The sequence below is a fragment of the Nematolebias whitei genome, chromosome 18, assembly GCF_014905685.2.
Source record: "Nematolebias whitei isolate Nwh7 chromosome 18, NemWhi1, whole genome shotgun sequence".
Taxonomy (NCBI): Eukaryota; Metazoa; Chordata; class Actinopteri; order Cyprinodontiformes; family Rivulidae; genus Nematolebias; species Nematolebias whitei.
In genome coordinates this window covers 638,952-652,683 of record NC_056515.1, presented here as the reverse complement: position 1 = coordinate 652,683, position 13,732 = coordinate 638,952, and the positions used below count along the sequence as shown (strand labels likewise).

General features: G+C 43.8%; 1 protein-coding gene across 1 annotated transcript in view; it reads left to right on the top strand.

Annotated features, from left to right (window-relative positions):
* Positions 1 to 1,585: 1,585 nt before the first annotated feature.
* The window catches only part of wdr91 (WD repeat domain 91), a 125,149-nt gene continuing 113,002 nt past the window's right edge, over positions 1,586 to 13,732 (top strand). Inside the window, exons 1-8 of the mRNA XM_037691775.1 lie at positions 1,586 to 1,626; positions 2,339 to 2,482; positions 2,560 to 2,739; positions 2,861 to 3,068; positions 3,239 to 3,321; positions 4,313 to 4,422; positions 8,457 to 8,622; positions 8,691 to 8,834. Coding sequence (XP_037547703.1) covers positions 2,360 to 2,482; positions 2,560 to 2,739; positions 2,861 to 3,068; positions 3,239 to 3,321; positions 4,313 to 4,422; positions 8,457 to 8,622; positions 8,691 to 8,834 — 1,014 coding nt within the window. The 5' untranslated portion in view covers positions 1,586 to 1,626; positions 2,339 to 2,359. The remainder of the gene's footprint in view (positions 1,627 to 2,338; positions 2,483 to 2,559; positions 2,740 to 2,860; positions 3,069 to 3,238; positions 3,322 to 4,312; positions 4,423 to 8,456; positions 8,623 to 8,690; positions 8,835 to 13,732) is intronic.

The following is a 13,732-nucleotide window of genomic DNA, read 5'->3' as shown; positions in this document are numbered from 1 at the left end:
CGTGGATATCCTAACTGGGCCTTCCTGAAAGCAGAGAAGAAACCCAAACAGGACTCCAGTCAGCCAACAGGTGAAAAGGAGGAACCCAGACCCAGACCAGTGGTCATTCCGTATGTTGAGGGAGTATCAGAGAAACTGAGACGTTTATTTTCTAAACATAACGTCCCAGTGGCTTTTAAACCCCAAAATACATTACGGCAAAGACTGGTTCATCCCAAAGATCCAGTCCCCCGTCACAAACAGAGTAATGTTGTGTATGCTGTTCAGTGTCAGGAGGGTGATCAGTCTTACATCGGGGAAACTAAACAGCCACTGGCCAAAAGGATGAACCAGCACAGAAGATCAACATCATCAGGCCAGGACTCTGTGGTCTACACTCATCTCCAGGTCAGAGGTCACTCTTTCAGGGATGAAGATGTTCACATCCTGGACAGAGAGGAACGATGGTTTGAGAGAGGAGTAAAGGAGGCCATCTTTGTGAAAAGAAACCGTCCATCATTAAACAGGGGTGGAGGCCTCCGGGTTCAACTGTCCCCCTCTTACAATGCTGTGATTGCTAGTATCACTCAGCCCTCTGTGAACAGTAAACAGCCATCAGGTGCTAATGATCCATTGTTAGGCTGATGGTCCTTCTTGAGCATGTGATCAGCTGGTTTTGGTTGTCAGCAGCAAACTGGTTGATCCACCCTGAGAAGGTGCTATTTAAGAGACTGAGCTGAAAACAGCACCTCAGACTGAGGAAGTCTCTCGGATGAGAGACGAAACGTTTCTACATTTTTTTTGTAGTTTTGCTTTGTTTGTTTTTTTTATTTTTTTTTTAATGTCCAGAGGACCAGATTTAACTTTTTTAGATTTTTCTACCTGGATTATTGAGCATGCATCAGGAACAGATAAAAAGATTACACACAAAAGTTCCTAAATGTTAAAAACAATATATAAAGAAATAAGATAAACAATATCAATAATAATGTTCAATATGTATTGGAACATTGATAAGGACAGAGTATTGACAGCACAGTGTTACAGGCAGAGTGTGTTTTAGCAGAGGTCAGCATGTATTTAATCCTTGTAGAGTTTGTTGGAGCAGTGATGGTTGTAGAGTCTAACAGCTGCTGGAGGAAGGACCTGCGGTGACGCTCCTTTGTGCATTTAGGAGCAGGAACCTGTCACTGAACGAGCTCTCCAGTTCAGCAGCAGCTTCATGGGGTGGAGACGTTGTCCAGCAATGATGTTATTTTAGCTGGAGTCCTTCTGTCTCCCACCACCTGCACTGGGTCAAGGGGCGTCCAAGCACCGAGCTGGTCTTCTTGATGAGCTTATCTAGCTGCTTCTTCTCAGCTGATGATAAGCTGCTGCTCCAACACCATAGAAGAAGTTTTTTTTAAATAAAATTTTAAATCATAACTATATTAATTATAAGAAGTGCAACTTGAAATGAACTAATCCAGATTAAAATTGTGAATTTTAAAAATTATTTTGGAGAAAAAAAAAGGGGGCGAAAAAGAAATGTATTTTTAGAGAAAAATCTTAAAACACGTCCTACGTGTGGCCAGCAGAGGACGCTGCAGCTTCGGGCAGTTCCGGTCACATGACTGTCAGGCGGAAAAAAAACGGCTTAAACAGGAAGTGAGTTTCTTCTCGTCTCTTAAATGTTTTCATTTTATCGCTCCAAAGTTATGAGACACAATAATAATTATCCGTCACGTGTTTGGATTTTAAAAACAAGTCAATTTAAATTGGACACTTTTTTGTTTTCTGACTCGGAACAGAATCTTCCTGTTTATTTTCAGCGTTAACGGAGGTTCGTATAGTTTCATTTTGAGCTGCTTTCTTCAGTCTGCAGGATAAATAAGTTTCAATTTACAGCTTTTAACCGTGTTTGTCTTAAGGAAACAAAATGACTCAAAAATACTAATGCAACAATATCAACTATTTGTCCCCATTTATTTATTAGAATCTCTAAGAAATTAAAATAAAGTCTGACAGTTTGACAGACTTAAAAAACAAAATTGCGTTTTAAGAAGAAAAGTTTTAGGTATAATTAAAACTTACAGCATGTTTGTTGAAAACCAGGTTTTGCTCAACATCACAGTGAAGTACGGAGGTGGAAGCGTCATAATATGTTACTGTTATAAGAATCGTTAGGTTTTAATCAGCAGAGAAACATGTCAATAAACTTGGTTTCTCTGGAGGTTCTTTTTAATGATTGACCTGTTCAGTTATTTTCAGACAAAAAATACTTTCAACGTTTGTAGATTGAAGTTTGTAAATCAAAGCCTGGAATGACAACCAGGTCAGAACCTTGTGTTTGGAGTGTGAGACAACTCTTGTTCCACAGCTTGTGGGGTCAAAGGTCATCATGGGCTCCGCAGTGGAACGGACGGATGAACACGTGAGGGAGTACCTGATCTATCGAGGATTCACGAACACGCTGAAACATCTGGACCACGAGATCAAGGCCGACAAGGAGAAAGGCTTCAGGGTGAGCTGGACAAGAAGGTGGACGCTTGTCCTCCTGATGGTGACAAGATTAATCAAGTGTGTCTCCGGCGTCCACAGGTGGACAAGATCATCGATCAGCTGCAGCAGTTTGTCCAGAGCTTCGACCTTTTGGGGCTGATGGAGTACTGGCTCTACCTGGATCGCCGGCTGTTCTGCAGACTGGAGGATGTCTACAAGTCCACCGTCAACAAGCTGAGGACCAGCCTGTACCGATACTACGTCATCAACACCATCCAGGTAGTTGATGACAAACATTTTTGACAGTTATTCAGACTGAATTTAATGTTTGATCAAATTTCTTCTAATTTAAATAAATAAATAAATATGTTTTTGAAGCTCTGCTCTGTGATCGTTGCAGAAAGGCAACCCTGAGAAGACTCAGGAGTTCTTCCAGAAGCAGGCATCGGAGCTGCAGACTCAGGCCGAGTGGCGTGACTGGTTCATCCTGCCGTTTGTCCCCGCCCCCGAGCAAAACCCCGCCTTCGCGCAGTACTTCTCCCGCCAGTGGGCTGACACTTTCCTGGTCTCGCTGCACAACTTCCTGTCTGTCCTCTTCCAGTGTATGCATATCCTTCAGATCCACAGAGTCCACCCACTGGGTTCTGCTGCAGCAGAACCCAAACAGAAGCTGGTTGTACAGGTTCTGGTGTCTGCTGTTGGTTCTGACTTTATGGAACAGAATCTGTTTGATCTATGTTCTGAATCTCCTGGTTTCTGGTCTTTAACGGGTCTCCACCTCAGCCGGTTCTGCTGAGCTTCGACGCTGAGGTCCAGAAGATGACGAGCCTAACCGAAGAGAACGAGCAGTTCCGTCATATGGTGAGAAGGAAACTTTTTACTCACACTCATAAATCCAGCTTCTGAGGATCCACAAACACCTGACATGGTTCATGACATCAGAACCAAAGCAAAGCTGGGTCCGTTTCTTGATCCAGCAGCTTATAAAACTTCTCAGTGGTTTCCTCTTTGACATTCATGGTTCTGGAGGAGTTCTGACCCACTCTTCTTTCATCATTGAGGGTTCTGCTCAGCTCTCTGAAGGTCCACCACAGTGTTTCAGTCAGGTTCAAGTTCTGGACTCTATTTGGACCATTGCAGCACCGTGGTCCTGTTCTTTCTGACCTGTTCTGTTGTAGATCAGCTGCTGTGTTTGGATCATGGTTCTGTTGGACACAGTTTGGTCTAAACTTCAGTTGTTGGACTCCAGAACCCTTTGGTGTACAGAGGAGTTCTTGGTCCACTCAGTGACTGACAGGAGCCCAAACCATCAGCCCTCCACCACTGTGCTGACAGCTGGAGGAGCTGTTTGCTGCAGTGCATTCTGGGTAAACATCTGTCCTCTGGTCTGGTTCTGGTCCAGAAGTCTTATGGTTCCTTCAAATGAAACATTCCAAACCTGAGTTGAGGAGGTCATGACCTTTGACCTGCTGGCTGAGGCCTGTTGAGTCACTGCACGGTCTGACCTTCAGGGTGAATCTGTTGGGAAGACAACTGAATTGTGGCTCCTGATATATTGGTGTGACCTTTGACCCTTCCCATATTGACGGGCACCAACAGCTGCTTCTCTGAGGTCATTGCTGATGTTGTTCTGTCTTGGCGTTGTGCTAGCACATACCTGGACCTCTGGAGTTCTCCAGAAGTTTTTCTTTCTTTTTTTGAAATGTGTCTTTCTTCTTGTTTTGAAGATATTTTGTTGTTTTTACTAAAGTTTACGCTTTCATTGAACACTTTGTTGAATGAAAGCTGATTCAGTCTGACTTACATAAAACTTCCAGAATTCATTTGTGTCCCTTTTCATTTTGGTTTCTAGCTTTTCGCCCTACAGACCGAGAGCCGGGACCCGAAGGACGGGGACGAGATGGTCCTCCACAAGCTGCCGCTGTATGTCCAGAACATGGACCGGCTGGGGGACACTGAGCTGTGAGACACTGACACTCTGTCTTTACCGACTGCAACAGAGATGGTTCTGGTTCTGTTCGTTTTTAACATCCAAACTAAACTTATGATCAGAAGTTGAACAGCAGAACCAAAATGGCTGCCAAACCATAAACGACTATGACAGAACTGACTACATTGGAAGCACTTTCAGTGAAACAGAACCTTCTAGTTCTTCCTGCTGCTGTCTGACGTTTTAAAATAAACAGTTCAGATGATGAATTGTTCTTTCTTATTTGCGAAAACCGATCTGTCCATTTTCTTTACTCGTTTCTCCTTTCCGGGGCGCGGGGAGCTGGTGTCTAGACTCCAGCAGTCACCGAGTGAAGAGCGTGGGTTACATGGACACGTCCCCCAGTCCTTCACAGGGACACCTGGAGACGAACACCTACACCCAGGGTCAGTTTGGCGTTACCCGTGGACTTAATACAGGGTTTTGATCTGTGGAAGGAAACCCACAGGGAGAACATGTAAACTCCACCCAGAAAGGCTCCAGGTGGGAATCGAAGATGCAATCATCTGTTTCAGAGACAAAAGCTCTAGCCACTTCTCCACCAAGCCCCCAAACGCTTATCAGCTTTAATAAAAGATACTTAAAACTGGTGTAAAGTACAAGGAAACTGAGTACTATTACACAACAACTACTACCACCCCACAGGTTTGAACTCTAACCCTCCTGCTGTCCTTGGGTCAAGATGACGTCATTTTCAAATGTGTCGTTTTGACCCATGGGCAGCAGGAGGGTTAAATACTTCTGGTTGCTGAAGTATTTAATCCCTACTGGTATCATGTCCAAAGGATGAGAGACTGCGACAAAGTCAAGGTTCAACAATTCTGCTGGCTTCATTTGATGGAGAACTTTACTAATTAGCTTTTCTTTGCATGTGAATGTTTCTGTAAAGTGCCCTGAGACAACTTTGTTGTGAATTGGTGCTTTATAAATAAACTGAATTGAATTGAACATCTGCAGTTCCATCAATCTTTAAGTCAAACCAGACATCCTCAGGTGGTCTGGTCTCTCACTGGACTGCTTCAGAACCTTTAACCAGTTCTCCTTTATTTGTATATTTACAACATACAAACTTACAAAATCAGGAAAGGATCAAATATTTAAAATCCTTTCTGTCTCCTTTTAGTCCTTTTAAATAAAAAATAGCATAAAGGCAGTTAAAAGTAGTAAAATTCTAGCTTCAACCTAAAAGTAGCTAAAGGCTAACTACAGGTAATAGCTGATAATAGCATGTTTGTAACTAAAAGTAAAAAGTAGCAAAATGCTAGCTAAAAGTAGCATAAAAGTTTGTTAAAGCTAAAAAAGTCTTGCTAGTTTTAACAAAAAGCAGAAAGAAGCAAAATGCTAGCAGCAATCAGCAACCTAAAAAAATAACTAAAGGCTAACAGAAAGCTAATAATAGCCTATTTGTAGGTAAACGCCCAAAGTTGCAAATAGCTAGCATAAAAGTGGCTAAGAGAATTTTGCTAGTTTGAACTAAAAGCACAAAGTCGCTAAAAGTAGAAAAAGGTTAACTTACATCTAAAAATCCTAATGATAGAAACAGTTAAAAGTTGAATAATACTATCTGCAACCTAAATATAGTAAATGGCTAGCTAAGAGTACCGAAAGACTAGTTTAAAGCTAAAAACAGAATGATGATAGCTTTAAGCTAAAAGTAACCAAAAGCTAGCTGAAAACTTTAGCAAAATTGTAGGAAAAGCTAAAAGCTTGCACTCCAACCCCTCCCTCTCCTGTTCTCCTCCTGCTTTTTTTGCTCTCTATCAGTGTGTCGGAGCTCCTATTTACACATCTTCCAAAACGAAAACTACTGTTGTGGATCTGGTGAGCTGGACTTTCAACGCAATCGACAAAATCTTTTCACCAAAGCAACAGGTCCTGGAGAGCCTTCATGTCCTGCTGAGACTCATGCTGCAGGATACGTCATGGATCCGTGGGGAGTTTGGGAGCTGATGTGTCTTTCCGTTTGTCTCAGGAGGACGCCCAAGACGTTTTATATAATTAGATTAATGATAGCAGGATTTCTGCTTTCTGACATCGGTGGATTCTTATGTTATCGTCTATTAAGGAAGATGGTGAGCAGTTTCAGCAATGGCAAAACTGCAGTCTGTGTGAAGGTTTGGTTCGTGCTCCGAGGACTCAAAATCATCTGATTTACGAGCTAAACTGTAAGATGGAAGCAATTTGTGAGAATTGCAGGCTACATGCAGCTTCTGGGACTCACCAGCATGTTGAAAACGACCTTGGAGGAGTCTTGTAATCACGGACCAGTGGAATGCCCACTAATCTGACCATTTTGGATCTTGAAAGTACCAGCAGGACTCAAGGCTGACAAGAAAAAAACAGTCTGCCTGAAAAAAAAATCAACAATTATGGCTTATCTGAATATGACTCCCACGGTTGGCTTCGAAAACAGACAGACTTATCAAAGTTCAAAGGATATATGTAAACTAAGGAAAAACTTCGTCTATCGCACCCCACCCCACCCCCTCCCCCCCTCCTTAGAACTTCTGTGAAGGCTTATCAGAACTGTACTGGCTGACCATCTTATCAGGACTATGGACTATCTGGAAGTGCTTCATGGACAAATCTCACTGTCCAGCGTTTCTCCTAGATAACTTGCCATGGCAGGGCGCTCATCTCATCTGTGATTTTTGTCAGGGGTTGGTGGTGGGGGGGAGACACGGACGGAGACATGTCCTGAGCTGCGCAGCGCCCTGTTTATACCGACAGTTTTAGAGGAGGGAGGAGAGAGAGACAGAGACAGTCATGCGCTGTTTGCACCGACTGTTTTACAGTTTTGGAGCATGGCATAGAAGAGAGACAGACACATCTCAGCCGCACACTGTCTGTACCGACAGTTTGGGGGGGGTTTGGCGGGCAAGGGGGGGTTCAGTGTGAGGGTTCAGCATGAGGGAAGAGGCTGCCTTTATAGCTAGTGCACCAGCATTGCAAGCTGCTAGTTTAGCGTTACATCCGTGCCGACAGGTGGTTGGGGCGGGGGGGGGGGGGGGGTGTCGGTATACTGGTCGGTGCGCCCCGCTTGTATAATGGTAGGGGAAACACTGCTGTCTTGCTGTCAAATGTATATTTAATGTGTCTATAAATGTGCTTGCTGGCAGAGTTTTTTGATGTCTTAAATTGTGTCCTGATAGGACAAAGTGTCAAGAGATCTTTTTTTGTAATGCCACTATACTATCCTCATGGATTTTTCCCCTTTTCTTTCAAAAAAAAGTATTCTGAAAAAGGATAAGAGGCCGCGCTCCAGTAGCAGCAGCAACGTGCACTCCGCCCATCTTTCGCTCGACTACGAACATAATCTCACTGTATTTCGGTACAACGATTATAAAGCTTATTCTGATTCTGAAGGTAACATAACAGTAGCTAAAAGCTAAAAGTGGTATAAGAAACAGCCAGCAGCTGAAGCAGATTTCAGACAGATATTTGTGAAGGGATTGAAGTTGTCTCTGTGTCAATGTTTCCTCTACTGTTATACAAGCGGGGTGCCCCACTCCGTCAACAGAATTGAGCACCCCGCCTACCAAACTTGTCCCCCCACCTGCCCACCCGGCACTGACATAGCACTAAGCTAGCAGCGAGAAATACAGGTTCTCTAGCTAAAAAGCTAAAGGAAGCACTCATGTTGCCTCTTCCCTCATGCTAAACGCCCCCTGCCCCCACTCAAAAACTGCTAGTACAAGCTGCGCTCAGACAAGTGTCCGTCCCCCCATCAACAAAAATCATGGATGAGATGAGCACCCCACCATGGCAAGTTAACTAGGGGAAACACTGTGTGTGTTTTCATTTGAGAAATATTTGTAAATTACGTTAAATATTTCTAAAAGTATAAAAGTTTCAGGAACTAAAATCCATAGCTTCCATCTCCTCAATCAGTCAAATTTTTAGTTAGAAGCTAAAAGTATCAAAGTACGTTGTGAACGATGAACCGACCTCGGTTGGGCCAAGTTTTTAAAATTGTTTTTATTTAAGCAGTTTTTGTCTGCCTCAGTGACCTGGTTTCGAGTCAGCGGGCCGTCAGCGCCACCACAACTCCAACCAGAAACTTCTTTTCCACCTTCCTGCCGCAGGGGAAACGCACACCGGTGAAGCATGCCACAGCGGGGTCCTCCCCGAGCCAGGCAGCCGTGGGCAGGAAGGACACGTCAGCCAATCAGGTGAGACCAGGAAGCTGTTTGGTTAAAATGTAAAAAGATCTGAACATCTCAACTTTTGTCTTTTTTAGCCTTTAAAGTCTAAAGAAATGAAGGAGGTGAAGTTGGCTGTCCAGTTATCGACCGGCGACTCCCAGAACCAGAACAGCAGACACAAGAGGATCCAAGAACACGAGAAGGAGAGGAAGGAGCTTTTCTTCAAACCTCCCCCTCAGGTACGACTAGGACAGCTCACCTGTGTGACACAAAATATTAGGGACGCACTGATCCACTTTTTTTCCTTTCGATCCGATCCCGATCCCTAAATCTGAGTATCGGCCGATACCGATCCAGTTCCAATATCATGATCATCATTGATTTTATATGTAATAATCTCCTCTCAAGTACAATTTGTACAAATATATGCATGCATGTCCAAAAAGGCAACTTGAGTTAAGTTTTATTAATGTTGGATAAGTTTTAAAGTTAGAATTAAATTCTGCTAACACAAAACATGTTTTTTTTAATCCTAGCTTTAAAGTGGATATTAAAGTGATTAATTTAAGTGATTGTTTAAAGTTATTTTATATTTTATAAGGGGCAGATATAAGAATTTTTTCTTCTTGCTGCACTCTTTTTATTCAATGTTTTCTTTTTGATGATTTAAAAAAAAATTTGTTTCATTTAAATGAATGAATTAAATTAAACAAAATGTTAAATGGTTTCAAACATCTGCTAAGTTCATGGCATAAACCAACAGACATGTTCCTGTTTTTAGTATTTTACATCACTTTATAATGTAGCTGTTCATGTTTTTAATATAATTTTCAAATCATATGTTTTTTATGATTGTCTACTGTTGCACTGATAAATATCTCCTGGAGGGTAAACTATATCTTGGCTGCAAGTATCAAACTGTGAAATCCTTCATTTTCTACAACTGATAGTGGTTGGTCATTAATGATGAAGTTTATCAACTTCTCTGTAAACATTAGAGTTCCGTGGTTTCAGCGACGTCTTCTTCTTGTTCAATCCGAAGCAGGCAGTCTGATCTGGGTCAGCTGCTCTCAGTCTGTCCCTCCTCAGAGACGGGCAGACTGAGCGGGGCAGGTTGGACCCTGCTGGCTGAGGTCGAGTCGCTTGTTTTGGGTTGAGCAAATAGCAGCGCTGCGCTGAAGCCACGGAGCTCGAATGTCCATCGTAAAACTAACTTTACCGCGGTTTAATGTGGCGCTATGGCTCTGCAGACATTGCACGTTGCTGTCTTGTTTTGTGGTGTTTAGTGTAAAATATTTCCACACAGCGACATGTTTAGATGAAAAGTTTGTTAGCTGTTAGCTACAGTGCTGCTAACTCAGTCCTCACGTTGTAGCTGCTGCAAACTGTGAACTGGATTTCCTGAATGTGAGGCGGGTCTTGTTACTCTAGGTTCATGAGACACGCCGCCGTTCAGGAAATCCATTCCATAGTTTGAAGCCAGCATACATCATGGATCAGAAATATCGGCAAGTGGATCGGAAAATCAGATGCATAAATGTTGCTGGTATCGGAGGCCAATACCGATACTGGATCGGATCGGCCCCATCCCTACAACATATCAGGGATTCAAGGGTTGATTGGAGGCAAGAAGCTTAGTTTTAGGTCACGTTCCTGGTTAGGGGTTTCTTAAAATATTCATGAGCAAATTGTGTCTTTGTGATGTACTGTTGACATCAGAGTGCCTAAGTGAGTGCCAGAGTGACTTAAGTTCGACCCGCTGATGAGTTCATGAATGGAAAAAAATAAAAAAATCAGAAAAATCAGTGAAAGAGAAGTACGCTTTGAGAAGAACCCCCTCCACTCTGAAAACAATGACTTAAGCCAGGTCAGGCCTCAACCTAGGACTTCTTTCTTCACTGCTTGATCACTCAGTACTTTTCCCCTTTATACGTACTGGGGACAACCTCTGACTCGTGTCTGTTTAAAACCAATAACTGAGATTTCAACATGAGTGCCAAAGCAAACCTAAACAGGACGTTAACAAGAACAACCCAATTCCACACTCAGAAATATCAAAAACATTCAGAAACATTGTAAACAGTCTGGAACATCATAAACAGAATTATCGTAAACAGTCAGAAATGTAAACATTCGGTAAGATGGCGCTCTTGTACTTGGCTTGCAATCCACCTCTGCTGATGGTGTTCGGATTATTTCTGTTTTGTTCGTTTTTTATCTGTGGCATGAATTCACTCCTCATGTATGACCGACAACAGCTTCTGGATCTTCGTTTTTCTGTCACTGATGTCGCTTATTTAGACCATTATCAGCGTACCTCTGGACCCCCCCTCCTCCCCCCCGCTGGCGGACGTGCCAGCTTACCTTCGCTGCGCTCCTCACCTGCCTGCCCGGAGATCTCGCTTCAGACGCCGGGGAAAACGTGCTGGTCAGCTGGTGAAGATTAAAGCTCTGCGCATTGCATCTTCCTCTTCAGTCGGTGGTCATGGTCTCCATCGCCAGCTTCCCGTGTGCCCGGACCAAGTAACCAACGGGAGTTGTCAGCCGGTGCACCGCTCGGGCCGACCTGGAGGGGCTGTTATTGAAAATCTGCGGCCATTAGCGCGCGCTAACTCCACCACTGCTAGCTCCACTTTGGACAGTATCCGGATGTGTTTGGTCAACGCAAGATCTGTTGCCAACAAAACTTTTATCCTCAGGGATTACTTTCAACAGCATGATCTGGACTTTCTGTGCATCACAGAGACTTGGATGTCTCCGGGTGAGTCCAGCGCCTTGATGGAATTATTGCCACCGAACTGTTTGTATTTTAACGCACCGCGGCCATCAGGCCGACGCGGTGGTGGATTATTAACAATATTCAAATCAACTTTTGACTATAAACAACTGCCTATCCCAGTTTCCCGCGCCAGCTTTGAGCTGAGCGTCTTTGAACTCGGACATTCACCTGCGATGTTATTTGCACTCGTCTACCGCCCACCTCGATCTAAGGATTTCTTAAATGAGTTTTCTGACGTCTTGACTGAAATCACACCAAAATATGAGCATGTTTTCATTATTGGGGACTTTAATTTGCACATGTGCTGTCCTGAGAAGCCCTTGGTTAAGGACTTTTTAGATCTATTGGACTCATTTAATTTAACTCAGCATGTAAACGGTCCCACCCAAGAGTGTGGACCTTGTTTTAACTCTTGATATGACTGCTAATAATCTTGTTATTGGTGATGATGTTTTTTCAGACCACATGCCAGTCCAGTTTGAGTTCACCCTCCCCCATCTAACTCCTAAGTCGTGCATTAGTGCACGTAGGACCCGGACCATTAACCACTTCACTGCCACACGTTTCACAGATGTTTATAACTCTGAAATGATCATTCAGCCCCCAGTGTTTCTCTCCACCACTGAGGAGCTGACATCCCAGTTCAACTCTGTCTGCTTAAAGACTCTGGATCATGTTGCATCTGTTAAAACCAAAAAATCAAAACTGAGAGCAGAACCTTGGCTGAGTGATGTCACCAAGTCCACTAGGCAGCAATGTAGAAGGGCGGAGCGAAAGTGGAGGAAAGACAGGCTGCAGGTCTCTTTTCAAATACTTAAAGAGAGTTGGCGCCGTTATCAGAAAACAGTAAAAGCTGCTAAATCCAAATACTTCTCTGATATAATTACCTCAAACTCTCACAACCCACGTGTCCTCTTCTCCACCCTAAACTCTGTTCTCCACCTCACTGAACCATCACCTCTGGAAGCCTCAACTGAGCTGTGCGACAACTTCTTACATTTCGTTTTGGAAAAAATTGCGACCACCAGGGCTCTCATTTCCCCTCCAACTCATGACCCATCCATCCCACCTCAACCTGTAGCTCTATTTGACCATTTTGAACCCATCACTCTATCTTCTCTAGAGCAGGTCATGTGCAGCTTGAAACCTTCTGGCTCCCCCTTTGATGTGGTCCCCCCTCGACTACTAAAGGAGGTGTTTCCAACACTAGGTCCGTCCATTCTTGCCATAGTAAACAGTAGTTTATCCACTGGCGTGGTGCCAAAATCCTTTAAACATGCTGCTGTCCAGCCTCTCCTGAAAAAAACAAACCTTGACCCCTCAGTCGTGTCCAACTTCCAGCCTGTCTCCAAACTCCCATTTGTTTCTAAACTACTGGAGAAAATAGTCGAGTCCCAGTTGAAGTGCTTCCTGGAGGATCACGCCATCTTAGAGCTTTTCCAATCTGGCTTTAAACCTTTCCACAGCACTGAAACTGCCCTGCTGAAGGTCTTTAACGACATCTTCAGATCCACAGATACTGGTGATTCTGTTCTGCTTGTCCTGTTGGACCTCACAGACGCCTTTGACACAATCGACCATGAGATCCTCATTGCTAGGTTGGAGCAGTGGGTGGGCATCACAGGGTCAGCCCTCATTTGGTTCAGATCTTACCTCACTGACAGATCCTTTTGTGTCTCCATCAAGGATTTTAGTTCCGCAGAGGCAGAGCTTAAATGGGGGGTTCTGCAGGAGTCCATCCTGGGTCCCCTCATATTCTCTTTATACCTGCTGCCGCTTGGTGCTATTTTCCGGAAACACAACATGCCCTTCCACTTCTATGCCGATGACTGTCAAATTTACTTCCCCCTAAGACACAATGGCACATGCTCTATTCAACCGCTGCTCAACTGCCTGGCTGACATCAGGGACTGGATGGCTTTAAACTTTTTAAGTTTCAATGAAAAGAAGTCTGAAGTCATGTTGTTCCCTCCCAACGACACGATCACAAACCACTGCATCGACTTCTCCGCTCTAACCCTGTCAGAAAAACAAAGAGTCACTAATCTGGGAGTGATAATGGACCCTTCCCTGAAACTTAACAATCATGTTAACATGATTGTTAAATCATGCTTCTTCCAACTGAGGCGGCTGTCTAAACTGAAGCCCATACTGTCCAAAAATAACCTGGAGACAGTAATACATGCATTCATTACATCTAGGCTTGATTACTGCAATTCACTCCTGTTTGGTATCAGTCAGACCTCCATTGCACGACTACAACTGGCCCAGAATGCAGCAGCCCCATTTTTAACCAGTACAGGCAAAAGAGAGCACATTACACCAGTTTTGGCCTCACTGCACTGGTTACCGGTTCAC